The sequence below is a fragment of the Microcaecilia unicolor genome, chromosome 13, assembly GCF_901765095.1.
Source record: "Microcaecilia unicolor chromosome 13, aMicUni1.1, whole genome shotgun sequence".
In the NCBI taxonomy this organism is placed as follows: Eukaryota; Metazoa; Chordata; class Amphibia; order Gymnophiona; family Siphonopidae; genus Microcaecilia; species Microcaecilia unicolor.
This window is the reverse complement of record NC_044043.1, coordinates 47,116,486-47,136,082: the sequence shown is the minus strand read 5'-3', so window position 1 is coordinate 47,136,082 and position 19,597 is coordinate 47,116,486. Positions and strand designations below refer to the sequence as shown.

General features: G+C 43.7%; 1 protein-coding gene across 2 annotated transcripts in view; it reads right to left on the bottom strand.

The window, feature by feature from the left end:
- Window positions 1–19,597, bottom strand: part of BCAS3 (BCAS3 microtubule associated cell migration factor) — a 1,139,946-nt gene that overhangs the window by 1,114,374 nt on the left and 5,975 nt on the right. For both annotated transcript variants that reach the window (XM_030222408.1, XM_030222409.1), the window contains exons 3-4: window positions 12,834–12,888; window positions 3,863–3,938 (exon numbers count right to left, since the gene is read on the bottom strand). In XM_030222408.1, the coding sequence (XP_030078268.1) occupies window positions 3,863–3,938; window positions 12,834–12,888 (131 nt within the window). The remainder of the gene's footprint in view (window positions 1–3,862; window positions 3,939–12,833; window positions 12,889–19,597) is intronic.

Below are 19,597 nucleotides of genomic sequence, written 5' to 3'. Positions count from 1 at the left end.
GGGCAACCACTGGTTTACAAATAACCGCATGGTTAAGTACCAAGCTAGTTTGTGTGAGAATCCACGGATACACCTGGAAACAGTGGCTACATTCAATCCCGCCACTCTTTTGCCAGCATCTGAGGGACCACCGGATCATGACTGTATCCAAACCATGGATGAAGTGTATTCCAGTCGACCAGATCTTAAAGATGTTCCATGGAGGGACCCAGATGTAATTTATTTCACAGATGGAAGCAGTTATGTGGAGAACTCCAAGCGACTGGCAGGCTATGCTGTGGTGACAGAAGACAAGGTGATAGAAGCAAGAGCCCTGCCCCAAGGAACTTCAGCTCAGAAAGCAGAACTTGTGGCCCTCATACGAGCTCTGGAGTTAGCAGCAGGACTGGTAACCAACATTTATACTGATTCCAAATATGCCTTCACAACTCTACATGCTCATGGAGCTTTGTATAAGGAAAAGGGACTCATAAATGCTGCAGGCCAACCTGTTAAGTATGGACCTGAAATACTTCAGTTGCTAGAGGCTGTGTGGGCCCCTAAGAAGGTAGCTGTCATTCATTGCAGGGGACACCAAAGAATAGATACTCCAGTGGCCCGAGGGAACCGCCATGCTGATCGGGTGGCCAAGGAAGCTGCTCGAGGACCCCCAGCAAGTACTGTGACCCCCCTGTTCCAAATTCGATTGCAAGAATGGACACCTATGTATACCCAAATGGAAGAGAAATGGGCTCAAGAAGAAGGTGCAGTAAGGAGACCTGATGGCTGGTTACATCTCCCTGATACCAGAGTTCTGGTGCCACGCCACCTAGCTTGGCCTGTAGTGTCTCAAGCTCATGACCTATCACACTTAGGGAAAACAGCACTAGCCCGCCTACTCAATTGAGTAGTGGTGCTGGAAGGATTGGATAGTCTGGTTGCCACTGCCTCTGCCCGATGTACTCTCTGTGCCCAGAATAATGCTCGTCAGGGACCCCGTATTCCACCAGGAGTTCAGTTTAGAGGACTAACACCCTTTGAGTCCCTAGTTATAGACTTCACAGAAATGCCCAGGAGTGGTAGGTTCCGATACCTCTTAGTCATGGTCTGTACCTTTTCTGGGTGGGTGGAAGCATATCCTACAGTCACTGAGAAAGCCACAGAAGTAGCTCGAGCCCTCCTTAGGGATGTCATCCCCAGGTATGGACTGCCTCTTGCCATAGGTTCAGATAATGGTCCCGCCTTTGTTGAAGCTACACTTCAGGCCCTGTCCCGCGCTTTGCGCATTACCTGGAAATTGCATTGTGCCTATCGTCCCCAGAGTTCAGGGCAGGTTGAGCGAGCAAACAGAACCTTGAAAAATAGCCTAGCAAAGATTTGTCAGGAAACCCAATTGAAATGGCCACAGGCACTGCCACTAGCCCTTTTCCGTCTCCGATGCACTCCAACTAAAGGAACAGCCCTCTCTCCCTTTGAAATTGTGTATGGGAAGCCCCCAGCCATTTTACAGGGAATTAAGGGAGACATAGGGATTTTAGGGTCTGCCCAGGTGCAGGAGCAGGTAGCCCTCCTGGGTAAGATAATTTCTGAGCTTCAGTCTTATGTGAGAGAAATAAACCCTGTCCCCTTCCAGGCTCAGGTACATTCCTTCCTGCCAGGGGATAGAGTTTGGGTGAAAGACTGGAGGCTCCAGCCTTTGGGGCCCCGGTGGAAAGGACCTTTTACTGTTTTGCTTTCTACCCCTACAGCTGTGAAGGTCGCAGGGATAACTCCATGGGTCCATTGGTCTCGAATTAAGTCTGCTGACCAGACTGAGCCCAGCACGGATCAGACGGAGCCTAAACAGTGGAGAGCAGAAAGAGATCCAGCGGAGCCATTGAAGTTGCGCCTGACCCGAACCAAAGAATCTACTAGCTGAAAAGAAGGGTCAACTGCATACTGCAGGAGCGGCTGAACTTCGGCTTCATACTGAGACTCTTTCTTGCCTGATTCTGGCTTTCTTGGAATTTGAAAGCTTGATCCTTGTCAGTTGAGGGTCTATCCCAACTGGTATAAGAACTCAAAGACTGAGAACATTATATGAGAGTAATCTGTGATTAGCACAGACTGTTGAAATATTACTGCTTAATTAGTTTGCTGTATTTGTTTTAGATTAGGAAGAAAGAAAATGTTATTCCTAGTTAGGACCACTATAATCTCCAGAGTCTGAGTTGTGAGACTTATCTCTGCATAAGCTGATTTTAGTCTCAAAGGGGGGAATGAGGCAGTGAGCAAAAGAAATTGAATAATTCTGAGAAATCATATGAAGGGTTAATTTTGTTTAAAGGTGCTCAGATATTATTTTAAATTCTCAGTTCTGCTAGCAAGTGAAGGAATGTTATCTGGTTTAAGTTATTTACATTTGCTGGGCTGGGTTAGAAAGGTCAGACACAGGAATTTCTTTCAACCTTGTGAGGGATGGATTGCTAAGCAAACACATGTATTCTATTATGAGCCGGTATATAGCAGGCTGTTTGTTTAGGATTAGTTTAAAATGCTTAGAAGAAATACTGTTTAGAGAGAGGCAATAGATTAGTATTTACAAGTTTTTGATATTTAGAATATGTTTACTCTGTGTAGTTAAATGTAGAATGTCTGTTAAATTCTGTATTACTCTTTGTCTGCTGTTTAAGACTGCAGTTGAGGAGATCAACATGTGGTTAGACTTATCTGCAGTTCTGGCTGGTTTAATATATAAGCTGATAGGTGAACGAGGTCAGGGCTAGTTAGCTCTCGTCTCCTTGATTAATTATAAGCTAAGTGTAGGACTGGGTCAGTTTGAGGAATACCAAACCTATGTAACTGATATTTCAAAAGTAATGATTGGTTGAGGCAAGGTGACCAATCTATTCCTTAAACCAATTGGGAGTAAAGGGGGCTAGGCTAGGAGGAGGGCTTAGGACCCTATTTAAGTAGGAGCAGAAGCAGTTTACGTCAGAAGGAGCTCAGAAGAAAGGAAGAAAGCTGGAAGACAACAGGAGAGACAGCATAAGAAGAGAAGCAGCTGAGACAAAGACACAGAGAGCTGAGAGAAAGACACAAAGAGCTAAGAGAGGAGAAGAGAGCTAGAACTGATGTCCTGCTTTGTTTGCTGGCAAATAAAGAAGATTTCTCTCTCATTCTGGTGTGTGCTGTCTGACTCCTGAAGTATCACAAATTCCTATCCCAATTCCTGCAACAATGGCAGCCATTTTGAGAGCAGAGCCAGAATGTGCAGGAGTAACCAGGGATCGTATCTGCCCCAACTACATCCCTACACTACCTGAGACGACTGTAAGATGGGCCTGGGGAAGGTGGGGAGGGAGCAAGACAAATGGGATAAAGCACAAATTTTCAGCTTCCATCAACAACTGATGGTCATTTTTGGACGAGGACGAAACCAAAACTGGGCAGAAAAAAAAGGGGGGTTTTGACCGGTTTTGGCTCCATAACAGAAACTGAAATCGAAATTTGATCAGCCTTTAATTTAATCCTCCCTTGTCTCAAGTACAAACTTAGGTTGTAAGCCCTCCAGGGACACAGAAATACCCAAAGGTGCAAGCAAATTCCAAATCTAAACTCCCACAAAGCTGAAAGTTTGAAATGGGCCCTGCTGTGATTTTTTTATAATAAAACCAACTCTTTCAAGAACAATAGAATACACTGGGCTCTTCAACAAAATTAGTTTCACACATTTTCTGCTTTTGCTAAGCAAAATAACACCTTTTGGCTAATTCAGAAATAGCCTAAACATATCCTCTTCAGTCCAAGTTCCTCTTAATAATCAACTAAAAAAACAAATGACCCTTCTGGAAGCCATGTTTGAGCAGTATAAGAATGAATGAAGGAAGCAAGCAAGCCATACCATTCAGATCACAGTTCTCAAATTTCACCCAGACGATCTTTTCTTTTTCTTCCGTTGGTGGTGTTCCACTGTAAGCCTGAACAATAAACAGATATCACTTTCTTTTTTTTTTTTTTTTTTAAAGAAAACTGCACTCTTTGCATACTAGACAATATCTCAAATTTCATGTTACAAACTCTGGTGTTTAAATTAAAATGTATATTAAAAGATGCTGAATATACATGTTGTTCAGTCACTGTCGTCATTCATTTAATTTAGGATGGTTGAAAATTGCCACTATCCAGATAATTATGACTTTCTGCCCCTTCACTACACAGAGATTATCAATGACATAGCCCTTCCTCTCTCTTCCAGTCTTCACACAACATTTTTGAGACAGCAGCAGGATGAATATGGATAACACAGAAATCCTAAGGAGAAATTAGGTCTTACCTGATAATTTTCTTTCCATTAGTCTTTCCACTATTGCAGAACCTGTAGGATAATTGTGTCCATAAACCAGCAGATGGAGATACAGAACTGAAAACTGAGCTGAGACATCTCTCTCTTGGCCTCCAGTCAAGCTCCTCAATATTTACATAGACAAGCAGTAAGGAGAAACTCAGAATAAACACAACAACATGTATGGATCTCTCATCTCTGGACAACTTGTAAAGAACAAGAGATATGCAGGAAACACCATGCAAGCTGACAGTAGTTATTTGACCCATTATGTCGCACTGACTAAACATCTCAGAAACCTTGAGCGGGCCTCTAGAATAGTGGGAAGGACTAATGGAAAGAAAATTATCAGGTAAGACCTAATTTCTCCTTCCATTACATAGTTTCCCACTATTCTAGAACCTGTAGGATGTTCAAAAGCAAATCTCTAGAGCGGGTGGGATCCTGGTACCACCGCCCTGAGCAGTGAATCCCCAACACTGGCTTTCCAGTGCACTGCAACATCCACTGTGTAATGCTTGGCGAAGGTATGCAGCACTGACCACATCACTGCCTTGCAAATATCCACCGGAGACAGTAAGGTAGTCTCTGCCCAGGATGTCATCACATTCGTCATAGAATAAGCCCTCAAGGCCTGAGCAGCCTGCTTCCCCACAAGAAATAAGCTCACGTGATAGGTCTCCTTCAGCCATCTAGCAAATGTGAGCTTGGAAGCCATGATGCCTAGCTTCTGTTTACCAAAAAGCACAAACAGATTTGTGAAATTCATTCGTGATTTCCAGGTATCTAATGACAATGATATGCACATCAAGAAGGTTCAAGAATAAAGAGCCTCTTTGCCTTCTCTGTGAAAGGACGGACACCACTTTCAGAAGAAAGGAAGAACTGTGAGCAGGGAGATCCACACCTCTTCAAAGTGAAGAAAGGGACCCCAAGTGAGAACTGAACCAATGAAACCCTACTTGATGATGGAGTGGCTCAAAAGGAGGAGTTTGAAGAGTCTGAAGGACTAAATTAAAAGTTCCACTCTGGACACAATGATGAAAGGAAGGTTGCAAGCTGTCCGCTCATCACAAAAATTGAATGATATCCGGGTGAGCCACAAGAGACGTGTTCTGCAGTTGGCCCCTGAGACAGGCCAAAGCCGCAACCTGTTAGAGAACCCAATGCCAATCCTTTCTGAAGGCCTTACTGAAGAAACATTAGGATGTGCACTATCTTAGCAGAGAAAGGAAAATTCTGTGCTCAGAACACCAACCCTCGAACATCCTCCACATCCTTGCATGCGCCACGGATGTAGAACACTTCTGAGCATGAAACAAGGTAGCAATGACAATCACAATAACCTTGTCAAATCAACTGAGACCTTTCAATGGCCAAGCTGTAAGACCAAAGGGGCATGGATTCTCCATGAGCACCAAACCTTGCTTCAGTAGGCAGTGTACCTACAGAAGACAGAAAAGACCATGTCCAGCAGTTGAATCAGGTCCATGTATCACAGCCTCTGCAGCCAATTCGGGGCTAGGAGAATTATTCAACCCCTGTGCAATGTGATCCTTAACACATGGCCTTCCATGGGCCAAGGAGGGAAGACATACAGTAGATGTGCCTCTGGGAGCTGCAGTAGGGCACTAATCTCCCTCAAGCCCGATTCTTTCCAACAGCTGAAGAACTTGGGTACTTTGCATTCCTTTTCATCGCCATCAAATCCAGAAGCGAAGAACACCATTGGTCCACTATCAGCTGAAAACCCTGACTGCTTAGAAGTCCACCTCCACATTCAAGGACCCAGCTAAGTGAGCTGCCAACAAACAGAAGATTTTTCTCCACCCAGCTTATAAGGGAGGCCACCTCCACTGCCATCGGATGTCTGCGAGTCCCACTTGCTTGTTGGTATAAGCCACCACTGCCGCATTGACAGAGAAAACTCAGTCCAGGCCCTCACCAGAAAGGGAGTGAAATCACAAAGGCATTCTGCACTGCCTGAGCGCCAACTGATTTATTGATTACAGACTTCTGTTCCTTCCAGATGCCCTGTGCCAGATGGAACTTGTAATGAGCTCCCCAACCCAACTCGCTGGTGTCCATGTCACCATCTCCCATTGTGTTATCAGAAAGGTAGCTCTGATGTTCAAATTCCTGGGTGACAACCACCACTGCACACTCTATCTCACAACTAGCCTCCAAGGAATATGAAGCTCATACTTCTGTGACATCAGAGACCAGCGCCTGAGAAGAGATTCATATAATGGCCACATGTGAGCCCTTGCCCATGGCACCACTTCCATTGCCACAGTCATTGACCCCAAACCCTGGGCCTGCCTTAAATAAGCAGAAGATTAACTATTGAACCAGCTATGACCTCCTGCATTCCATGAGGAAGATCCTCTCCCCATGCTGTGTCAAATAGAATGACCAGAAACTCCAGCATCTGCAATGGAATTAGTCTATCTTCTCAAAACTGATCACCCAACCCGACTGCAAAAGACAGACAATTCTCTGTCGCTGCCACAATGCCCGAATAAGACGATTCACGAATGAGCCAGTCATAGAGATATGGGTGAACTCTGATTCCCTGGTGCCAAAGGAAGATCGTCGCCACCACCACCTTAACCTTGGTAAACATTCTTGCAGCTGTGACGAGACTGAAGGGCAAAGCCCTGAACTGGAAGTGACAGCCCTGAACCGCAAAACATAGAAATCTCCAATGTGGGAACCACATAGATATATGCAAATATGCCTCCTTGAGATCAAGGGCCGAAGTTACGACTGCTCTTAGTGTCTCCATGCAAAAGCAGAACAATTGGAGGCAGTGGTTTAGACCTTTGAGATCTTAGACCAGACAAAAAGGTGCTTTCCTTCTTTGGGAGAATGAAGTACACACAGTATCTGCTTTGTCCCTCTTCAGCCTGGGAAATTGGAACAATGGCTGACTGCCAGCAAGGAAATCTACGGTGGCCTGGACCTCGATCGCCTTGGTTCCCTTTCAACAAGGAGGAAGCAGGAAGAGAGGAGCAACCGGGCAGGAGAACTCCATCTTGTAACCTTCTCTAAGAATATCCAGAAACCAATGGTGTGATGTGACATTGGCCCACTCATCCCAAAACTCCTGAAGATGTCCTCCCACCAGAGGAAGAGAAGAATGGACCAGACTCGCCTCATTGCAAAGTTCTGAAGGCATTGGGCGCGCTAGCTGACTGAGAGGACGACTTCCTGTCTGCACAAAAGATTGGCGTATCTGAAAGCAGACTACTGACCATATTGCTGACAACCAGACCAGTACCTTGTGCTGTCTTGAAATTGAGATAGAGAGCTCCTTGAAGTAGGATGACCAAAGACTTTCAGCTTATCATCCAGCAACCATTATGGCTTAGTTTTCCCCCATTCTTTCACCAAGATACCGAGATCTTTTCCAAATAGCCACTTGCCCCAAAAAAGGCAGTTTAATTAGATGTAACTGACATTGCATCCGCTGCTCAATGCTGCAACCAGAGTTGCCGATGTGCCATGACAGCCAAAGACATACTGGGGGCCACAACCCGTAACATGTCATAAACAGCATCTGCCAAGTAGAGGACCCCACTTCCAGCTGGACATCTTGTGTTGCCAACTGCTGATGCCACTTCAGGCATGCTCTTGCCACAAACAAGCTGCATACTGTTGCTTGAAGGCCCAAAGAGTCCACTTCAAAGGCTTGTTTCAGCGAGCCTTCTTGCTTCCTGACCTGTAGGTTTTTTAGGGCAATGCCCCTTTCCACCAGGGAACCCACCCTGGGAAGCTGCAAGTTATCTTTCTCCTCCAGAACTAACGGGTAGAAGCAAGCCACGGCTCTTTCCCATGCTCAGCCCTGCGTTCTGTGAGACCCATTCTACTGTAATCAGGGCCTCAATATCTGGATGCATCGGGAAAGCCTTAGAAGGACCTCTAAGCTCTCTCACGATCGATGAAAATGGAACTCCTGACACCGAAGCAGAAGGCTCCATATGGAAAGCACCACCAGTGCCTCAGAAATAAGAGTGCTGCGCTCCTATTTATGAAACAACCTCAGTACTTTTGGACCATCTCCCTCCTCTAACGGCTCTTTCAACGATGGCTCCTCTGTACAGAGATAAGGAGGAAGAAGCACATGAGGCTAAACGACAATTCTTAGAAGCCGGAGGGGCAGCAGGGCAAGAAACCAAAACATCGTGCAGCAACTGACTGATCCTGATTCAGGAATAGGCCCGATGTAAGAGCAACATAAACTTCGTAGAACACAAAGACCCAGATTCAGCTGAATGCTCTTTGAGCCCCGAGGCAGTAAAATGGCAGCTGTGCTCCACATGCGATCAACCAGAGGCTGCTCCTTGCTGCCAGTCAGCCCCGACAAAATGCCACCCGTTCCTGTGCCCTCCTGCATCAAAATGCACATCAGCCCTGCCGGAGAGCCCAAAGGCCCTGACACAGTCGGATGCTGCACCAAATCTAAAAATGTGCTGCCACCAACCATTTCCTTAAGGTATTCCCAGCTTACACACACTGCAACACCCCATCGCCAGCCGGCAGGTCCCACAAAGGGAACAACGCTTAAGTGCCTCTGCACAAGTCACCCCCGACTGTCACCAGCGTAGCACTACATGTCCCAAGCGGTGAGTCAGGATCCCTCCTCTGCATCAAGTAGAACTTACAGCCCTCCAAACGGTTCTGAGTCAAACTTTAGTCTGACTTACCACTGCCAGCTGTTCCCCCCAAGCTTACAGTCTCCACAGGTTTTACATAGTAACATAGTAAATGTCGAAAGATGAAAACCTGTACGGTCCATCCAGTCTGCCCAACAAGATAAACTCATTTTACATGGTATGTGTTACTTTATATGTATACTCAAGTTTGATTTGTCCTTGCCTTTCTCAGGGTACAGACCGTAGAAGTCTGCCTAGTACTGTTCTTGTACTTAGTTCTGAAGCCAACGTCGAAGTCCCTTAAAAGTTACACTCCAGCCCATCCCTATCTATTCAGTCACGACCAGGGCGTAGACCATAGAAGTCTGCCCTGCTCCCGTTTTGTTTCCCCAATTACCAGCATTGCCACCCAATCTCCGCTAAGATTCAATGGAACCATTCCTTCTAAACCAGATTCCTTTGTGTTTATCCCACACGTTTGAATTCCATTACCGTTTTCATCTCCACCACCTCCCGCGGGAGGGCATTTCACATATCCACCACCCTCTCCGTGAAAAAATACTTCCTGACATTAGTCCTAAGTCTGCCCCCCTTCAACCTCAATTCATGTCATCTAGTTCTACCGCCTTCCCATCTCAGAAAAAGGTTCATTTGCAGATTAATAGCTTTCAAATATTTGAACGTCTGTATCATATCACCCATGTTTCTCCTTTCCTCCAAGGTATACATGTTCAGGTCAGCAAGTCTCTCCTCGTACGGTTTGCAACACAAATCCCATACCATTCTTGTAGCTTTTCTTTGCACTGCTTCCAGTTTTTTTACATCTTTAGCAAGATACGGCCTCCAAAACTGAACACAATACTCCAAGTGGGGCCTCACCAACGACTTGTAGAGGAGCATTAACACCTCCTTTCTTCTGCTGGTTATGCCCCTCTCTATGCAGCCTAGCATCCTTCTGGCCACGGCTGTCGCCATGTCACATTATTTCTTCACCTTAAGATCCTCAGACACCAACACCCCAAGGTCTCTCTCCTGAGTCAAGCTTACTAATCTCTCCCCTCCTATCCAGTATCTCTGAGTTTCTGCACCCCAAGTGCATCCCAACCCAATCTTATACAAAAAAAACCACATATATTTATATAACACTGGGTTTATTAGGTGGATAATATATTGTTGAATGATCATAGGTGGTGGATAATAGTTCCTCCTGATGAAGAACATCTCAAAATGCAGTCACGCATAGGGGAACCAGAGGAATTCATGTGTATTGATGATTGAGAGTTGAGAGTGATCTCCCTCTGTGGCTATATATGCAAGCCTTTCTCATGCTGCGCAGCGGACCCACAGGCACAGTCGAAGCATTGGATTGGGCGGTGATGCATGAAATTCAGCAGTGAATATACACTGTGGTTCATTCGCTTGTATTTAGTGGATACTGTGAATACCGTTGGAACAATTTTTACATTAATGCGGATGACTAGTGACTGATTGGGGTCATCCTATATAGCGTGATGAGATTCAACACAACGGTTTTTCCATGCGAACAGATGACACTGTTATAGACTCAAGTATAAGCAGTGATTGAGACTGTATTTAATTTTAAGACTTAAGATTTACACTGTTGTATAATATATTACGATGCTTTGGCTGAGTGGTTGAAGGTGTGTATGACGTTTGAAAGTGAGTTGCATGGAAGCATGTTGTTGCAGTAATTAACTATTGGGCAATAATAAAAGCATACATGTAATTTAATTTCATAGTGGAGTACTTTTTGTATTACAGAATTAAATTTTAACTGCCAGACCCTTGACCATTCTTCTAACATTCAGAGATCCCTTCTCATCGTTTGTACTCCCTCCAGGGTATCCACTCTATTGGCTATTTTCGTGTCATCCACAAAAAGGCACACCTTTCCTTCCAACCCTTCAGCAATATCTCCCACAAATATATTAAACAGAATAGGCCTCAGCACCGACCCCTGAGGAACTCCACTGCTCACCTTCCTTTCCTCTGAGCGGATTCCATTTACCACCACCCTCTGCCACCTGTCGGTCAACCAGTTTCTTATCCAGTTCACCACTTTCGGTCCTAAGTTCAACCCTTTCAGCTTATTCACAAGTCTTCTTTGGGGGACCGTATCAAAGGCTTTGCTGAAGTCCAATTACATCTAGCGCACGTCTCTCATCCAGTTCTTTGGTCACCCAGTCAAAGAAGTCAATAAGATTCATTTGGCAGGATTTTCCTTTGGTAAAACCATGTTGCCTCGGGTCCTGTAACCCGTCGGCTTCTAGAAAGTTAACTATCCTTTCTTTCAGCAGCGACTCCATTATTTTTCCCACCGCCAAAGTGAGACTTACCGGTCTGTAGTTTCCCACTTCTTCCCCGTCTCCAGTTCTGTGGAGAAGGACCACATCTGCTCGTCTCCAATCTCGCGGAACCTCTCCCGTCTCTAAAGATCTATTAAATAAATCTTTAAGAGGTCCCACCAGGACCTCTCTGAGTTCCTTCAGTATCCTGGGATGTATCCCATCCGGCCCCATAGCTTTGTCCACCTTCAGATTCTCCAGATGAGAAAGGCTTAGGACTGTGCCATGCCCTCCAGTAAACCTCTTTCGAAAAGCAGAGCTCTACAGCAAACGGGAGATGTGAAAAGAAGTAAGCTCATGGGGCACCACAAACAGGGAGCTGAAGACCTCCAGATATGACTCTGCAGACTCAAGCCACCCACAAAGCTCAACTGGACCAGGAGAAAATCACTCAGAACCAGAGGCTGAAAAGTGTGTCCATCCACCTGCCAAGAGAGATGTCTCAACTCAGAGAACTCTCTCCACCTGCTGGTTGATGAACGCAACTATCCAACGGGAAGCTACGTAATGGAAATGTTAATTTGAATCATGCTAGAGTTCTGAGTTTGCAGAAGCACTTTCCCTGCAAAGGAGTCAATCTGATATTTGGGGCTCTAGATAGTGCCAAAAGATGAATAAAATGTACGAGAGTAATTATGGTAAAGTATTTGGGAATATAAAAGAGGATATACGTAAGTGGCATGAGGGGTACGTCATCTGAATATGGTGTTGAGGTTAATGTACATCTTTCATGTCTTGTCCATACTGATTTTTAGAGGGGTTCTTGCTTCTGTACAAAGAACAATTTTTCAGTTTATTTGGGGGATGGGGGGAAAAGAGGAGAACATAAGTCAATATAAGCCGGTGGTGCAGACTGAACAAGCCTGGTGTGAGGTGTCTCCACTGAAGTATTTGCCTTGGTCATCTGAGAAATGGTACTGAAAAGGGAGATAATTAACTGATATATGAAACGCTTGGAGGTATGGAATGAAGTAGAAAAGGATGAAAAAAAAAAAAAAAGTTATTTAGTTTAGCCCTAATCTGGTGCAAGACAGTATTCATTCTATGGAGGGAAACAGAGTATTTGAGAGGTAAGAAGGAAAAGGCATCACTAAATTTTGTCATCTTATGGACAAAGAAAAGCTGACCTTCAAGGAAATCTAAAGGAGGTTTGAATCACTAGTGGGAGATTTCTTCCATGTGTGGCAAGTTCCCCATTTTATGAGGTCAAATGATATTGGGACGTGGAGTGATGGGCCAGATGGACCTTCAGTATAACAATTCTTCTGTTTGCTATATATTCCTATGATGAGAGCTGCATAGGCAGCTAAATAGAAAACTGAAAACACACCACATCTAACTTAGAGGCTTCCATCCTTCCCACACCCTCAACCACAGTCATCAAACAAACAAAAAAAAAAAAAAAAAAAAGAAAGCCTTTGATAGGAAAAGAATATAGTGCTATTGTCTAACAGCATTAACTGAAAAGTGTGTCCCCTTCTAACTGATAACACTGTTGGAACTCACCTGTGGCACTACATCCTGAAGAAATGTAACAACACTTTCCATATAAGACTGCTCCCTGAAAGGACAGGAAAAAAAAAGTAATCATAAATCAGTTTTTGGATGGCTATGATGAAAAAAAAGAATAGGAAATATAAGACAAATCACAACAAAGAAAGTTAATATAATGAATGAAACATATGACTATGGGATGACCAGAAAGCTGATGTTGCATACAGTACAGACACACGTGCATAAAGATCCATGGCACAATTTTCATAGACTCATTCAGAAACCAGGTGACCCAGCAATAACCTTGCAAACATTGACTATCAGAAGGATATATTCCCCCTTGAACAACAGCTTACTCCCCAACCAACTTCAACCAACTATTAAACAGGCATCCTGGCCAATAAAACCAGCCAAAAGTTGGATGCTGTTGGACAACATGAATATCTAACAGCATTCAAGCACAAGTTTTGCTTTGCTTCACACAATCACAAAAGATCTTAGTCTGACATTCACTGTTTATCCATTCTTTGAAATCATTCTCGATTGTGCATGGCAAGTAATTGAGTATGTGAGAGAACATCATAAGTAATGCCATACTGGGAAAAGACCAAGGGTCCATCGAGCCCAGCATCCTGTCCACGACAGCGGCCAATCCAGGCCAAGGGCACCTGGCAAGCTTCCCAAACGTACAAACATTCTATACATGTTATTCCTGGAATTTTGGATTTTTCCAAGTCCGTTTAGTAGCGGTTTATGGACTTGTCCTTTAGGAAACCGTCCAACCCCTTTTTAAACTCTGCTAAGCTAACCGCCTTCACCACTTTCTCCGGTAACGAATTCCAGAGTTTAATTACACGTTGGGTGAAGAAAAATTTTCTCCGATTTGTTTTAAATTTACTACACTGTAGTTTCATCGCATGCCCCCTAGTCCTAGTATTTTTGGAAAGGGTGAACAGAAGCTTCACATCCACCTGTTCCACTCCACTCATTATTTTATATACCTCTATCATGTCTCCCCTCAGCCGTCTCTTCTCCAAGCTGTATAGCCCTAGCCTCCTTAGTCTTTCTTCATAGGGAAGTCGTCCCATCCCCGCTATCATTTTAGTCGCCCTTCGCTGCACCTTTTCCAATTCTACTATATCTTTCTTGAGATGCGGCGACCAGAATTGAACACAATACTCAAGGTGCGGTCGCACCATGGAGCGATACAACGGCATTATAACATCCTCACACCTGTTTTCCATACCTTTCCTAATAATACCCAACATTCTATTCGCTTTCCTAGCCGCAGCAGCACACTGAGCAGAAGGTTTCAGTGTGTTATCGACGACGACACCCAGATCCCTTTCTTGGTCCCTAACTCCTAACGTGGAACCTTGCATGACGTAGCTATAATTCGGGTTCTTTTTTCCCACATGCATCACCTTGCACTTGCTCACATTAAACATCATCTGCCATTTAGCCGCCCAGTCTCCCAGTCTCGTAAGGTCCTCTTGTAATTTTTCACAATCCTGTCGCGATTTAACGACTTTGAATAACTTTGTGTCATCAGCAAATTTAATGACCTCGCTAGTTACTCCCATCTCTAAATCATTTATAAATATATTAAAAAGCAGCGGTCCTAGCACGGACCCCTGAGGAACCCCACTAACTACCCTTCTCCATTGTGAATACTGCCCATTTAACCCCACTCTCTGTTTCCTATCCTTCAACCAGTTTTTAATCCACAATAGGACATTTCCTCCTATCCCATGACCCTCCAATTTCCTCTGTAGCCTTTCATGAGGTACCTTGTCAAACGCCTTTTGAAAATCCAGATACACAATATCAACCGACTCCCCTTTGTCCACATGTTTGTTCACTCCTTCAAAGAATTGAAGTAAATTGGTCAGGCAAGATTTCCCCACACAAAAGCCATGCTGACTTGGTCTCAGTAATCCATGTCCTCGGATGTGCTCTGTAATTTTGTTTTTAATAATAGCCTCTACCATTTTCCCCGGCACCGACGTCAGACTCACCGGTCTATAATTTCCCGGATCTCCCATGGAGCCTTTTTTAAAAATGGGCGTTACATTGGCCACCCTCCAATCTTCCGGTACCACGCTCGATTTTAAGGATAAGTTGCATATCACTAGCAGTAGCTCCGCAAGCTCCTTTTTCAGTTCTATCAGTACTCTAGGATGAATACCATCCGGTCCAGGAGATTTGCTACTCTTCAGTTTGCCGAACTGCCCCATTATGTCCTCCAGGTTTACCGTGAAGTCAGTAAGTTTCTCAGACTCGTCCGCTTGAAATACCATTTCCGACACCGGTATCCCACCCAAATCTTCCTCGGTGAAGACCGAAGCAAAGAATTCATTCAGTCTCTCCACTACGTCTTTGTCTTCCTTGATCGCCCCTTTTACCCCTCGGTCATCCAGCGGCCCAACCGATTCTTTTGCCGGCTTCCTGCTTTTAACATACCGAAAAAATTTTTTACTGTTTTTTTGCCTCTAATGCTATCTTTTTTTCATACTCCCTCTTGGCCTTCTTAATCTGCGCCTTGCATTTGTTTTGACACTCCTTATGCTGTTTCTTGTTATTTTCAGACGGTTCCTTCTTCCATTTTCTGAAGGCGTTTCTTTTAGCCCTAATAGCTTCCTTCACCTCACTTTTCAACCAGGCCGGGTGTCTTTTGGACTTCCGTCTTTCTTTTCTAATTTGCGGAATATGTATGGCCTGGGCCTCCAGGATGGTATTTTTGAACAGCGTCCACGCCTGTTGTACAGTTTTTACTCTCTCAGTTGCCCCCCTAAGTTTTTTTTTTACCGTTCTTCTCATTTTATCATAGTCTCCTTTTTTAAAGTTAAACGCTAACGTATTTGACTTACTGTGTACAGTTACTTCAAGGTCGATGTCAAAACTGATCATATTATGGTCACTGTTATCAAGCGGCCCCAGTACCATAACGTCCCGCACCAGATCATGCGCTCCACTAAGGACCAAGTCTAGAATTTTTCCTCCAACACATAGGAAACAGAGACATCAACACTTTACAAGTTGGACTGGATGTAATGGCCACAGCTTTATTAGTTAATTTGCAATGAAACTAATACCAAGCACCCAAGCCTTATGTTGAACACTGCCTTAGTCCTTCAGACCCACTGTCCTCCCTACAGCTGCATACTCTGCAGTTTATTTTGTCCCTTCCTCACACAAAAATTAAAGGGGGCAATTGAATTAGCACTAGTTTCAGGTTGCAAGACAGGTGTTTATGCTGTCTACTAAAATGTAAAAATCTTTACTAAAGGAAAAATTCAATAGAAATAAATGGAGGTATGTCTTCTTTTGCATGTGCTAAAAGCACTATACCCTAGCAGATGACCCCATGCCAATATTTCCCTTTGAAGAAAACAGCTTCCACAAGGATGTCACTTTCTAGCAGTCTCCATGCGTTTGCATGCCTGCATGTGCACACGTGAATGTATCAAGTTTACAACAATTATCCTGGGCATATTTTTATTAATAAACTGTTATTCCTTTTTGGATGACTTTGTTTCCTGGTGCTTCCAAATTTAATAGGTTAGCACTTGCCACCTTGTTTTCTTACTAGAGACAGGCAGGCCAGGCTTTCTCACACAAGGGAGATAATTGGAGAACTGCAGGTAGATCCTTTAAACTCTGAAAGATGTCCATGTATGTTAGTCATTCTTCTGGCTTCTGGATGTGAATGCAAAAATCAGTAGAATGCTGAAAAATTAATGAGTTCTGAGAATATCTGACAAAGCTCCCCAAAACTTTAGGCCCTAGGATGTTCCTGTTTTGCCAATATCTTAATATAGCTCTGTCTAAAGCAACAGATATTACTTGACAGTAGACATAAAACCCAAAGTAAGCAGTGCAATTTTCAGTTAGAAATTTTCAGAGTAGAAATAAGAACAAAGAAAATGAAATGTCTGAATAATGTAAAATGCAGCTATGGAATTATATGTAATCCCTGAGCATGTGGGTGTAGATTTTGAGGGTGGGGATCATTTGTGTGGTGGTGGGGCAGCTGCAAGGGATAGATTTTATGGGTTGGGGCAATTAGGTGGTGGAGCAGTTTTTAGGGTGTAATTTTTGGGGATGGGGCAGTTTGTGGAGGGCAAGTTAGTTGCAGGGTGGGTACTTTGAGGGATGGTGGGAGAGAAGGGTGTGTGTGTGTGCGCGCCGTGCAATTGGAGAGTTGTTTTTGAGGGCTGGAGAAGCATTCAGGTTAGTGGGGCAGTTGTGGGGGTATTCTCTTTTGGTGTAGGGTGGTTTGTGGGATAGTGGGACAGTTGCAGGAGGTAGTACTTGGAAATGTACCTCATGAAAGACTCCAGAGGAAATTGGAGAGTCATGGGATAGGAGGTAGTGTTCTATTGTGCATTAAAAACAGGTTAAAAGATAGAAAACAGGGAGTAGGGTTAAATGGTCAATATTCTCAATGGAGAAGGGTAGTTAGTGGGGTTCCCCAGGGCTCTGTGCTGGGAACGCTGTTTTTTAACATATTTATAAATGACCTAGAGATGGGAGTAACTAGTGAGGTAATTAAATTTGCTGATGACACAAAGTTATTCAAAGTCGTTAAATCGCAGGAGGATTGTGAAAAATTACAAAGGGACCTTACAAGACTGGGCGTCTAAATGGCAGATGTTTAATGTGAGCAAGTGCAAAGTGATGCATGTGGGAAAGAAGATCCCGAATTATAGCTATGTCATGCAAGGCTCCACGTTAGGAGTCACGGACCAAGAAAGAGATCTAGGTGTCGTCGTTGATGATACGTTGAAACCTTCTGCTCAGTGTGCTGCTGCGGCTAAGAAAGCAAATAGAATGTTAGGTATTATTAGGAAAGGAATGGAAAACAAAAATGAGGATGTTATAATGCCTTTGTATCGCTCCATGGTGCGACCGCATCTCGAATATTGTGTTCAATTCTGGTCCCCGCATCTCAAAAAAGATATAGTGGAATTAGAAAAGGTGCAGAGAAGGGCGACGAAAATGATAAAGGGGATGGGACGACTTCCCTATGAGGAAAGCGCCTAGGGCTCTTCAGCTTGGAGAAAAGGCGGCTGAGGGGAGATATGATAGAGGTCTATAAAATGAGTGGAGTTGAACGGGTAGATGTGAAGCATCTGTTTACGCTTTCAAAAAATACTAAGAATAGGGGGCATGCGATGAAGCTTAGCGGAGTTTTAAAAAAGGTTTGGATGGCTTCCTAAAGGAAAAGTCCATAGACCATTATTAAATGGACTTGGGGAAAATCCACTATTTCTGGGATAAGCAGTATAAAATGTTCTGTACTTTTTGGGATCTTGCCAGGTATTTGTGACCTGGATTGGCCACTGTTGGAAACAGGATGCTGGGCTTGATGGACCTTTGGTCTTTCCCAGTATGGCAATACTTATGTACTTATGAGAAGAGGCATTTTGAAAGGTAGAACTGTTTAAATACTATGTTTCACTGTATGAAAGTTTGCATGCTACAGCAGCTGAACGCCTTCTCAAATAAGAAACACACTGGGCCATTTTTGGGGCCTTATTTCTCTGGAACTCTGGTCTGATTTGGGGTATTTTCAAACTTGGCATGTCAAGTTTCATCCCATTCTGTTGAATTTTCTATGCTACAGCAAACTGAACACCAACCACAGAAATACACTAGATCATGAGGGGAAAGGGGACTTATTTCTCTGGAACCCTCAGTCTAATTTCACCCATTTTTGAATTGAATATGTGTTTTCACTGTTGTTTTTTTCCCTACATGTCAAGTTTCATCCCATTCTGTTAAACCATTGGAAAGTTAATTTGTCCCTAGACAGACATACAGATGGACAGATATTCTCTACTTCTTTTGTATAATTCTTTCCAACTTCCATTGGTTGAAAAGAACAACAAGACTACCTTAACACTTGAACAGGAACGTTAAACTTTGCTTCCACTAGGGAATATCATTGCCTACTAACATGAGAACATCTCCGAGAGGAAGGGGTCTTTAATAATGAAGATGGCTGGCCCGATATTAAAATCCATGAGTTGTTATACATTTCTCCATAGGAAGATGCTCTCTAAATGCAACCCCTCACTAGGCCAAACAGAGAGTATCTCAGAAGCTCACCATCTGGTAAGGTGCTGGGCATAACTAGAATTGTCTGAATGTGAGAAAACACTGATATGCCCTGGACTGTTTCCAATGAATTTTGTTAGAGTTTATACTCTGTTCCCAGAATGTTACCTTGTTACTAAAAAGCAACATGATCCAGAGGCCTCAAAATATAAACTTGCCCATTTCTTGGGTCTTCAAGTTTTACTTATATTTTTTTTCTGATGTTTATGTTTATTAAGTGTTTGGTAAACTGCCCCTGTGGCATGCCAAACAGAGTCCTTTACAAATCTAGAATTAACGCAATGGAAAGGAACTACAAATATCGACAGGAAAAGCAAGAAAGCAGAAAAGATAAAAGTGGGAGTAAAACTACACTCCCGAAATAATGCACAAAGAACACCAAAAAGCCTGGGTAAAAAGATAGCTCTTCAGAAGGGCTCTGAACTTCAGATATAATTGTTAGTCCTGCCAGAATTGTGCAACAAAAAAATCAAAATTCTGCAAATTTGTTTTCATAATTTGAACACTACTACAGCCCTCCCTGTACACCCACACATACCATCCTTTTTTTTTCTACCCCACCGTGCATCCACATATACCATCCATTATTTTTTCAAGCTCCCCCACGTGCACCCACACAAACTATCAATTATTATTTTCCAACCCCACCTACA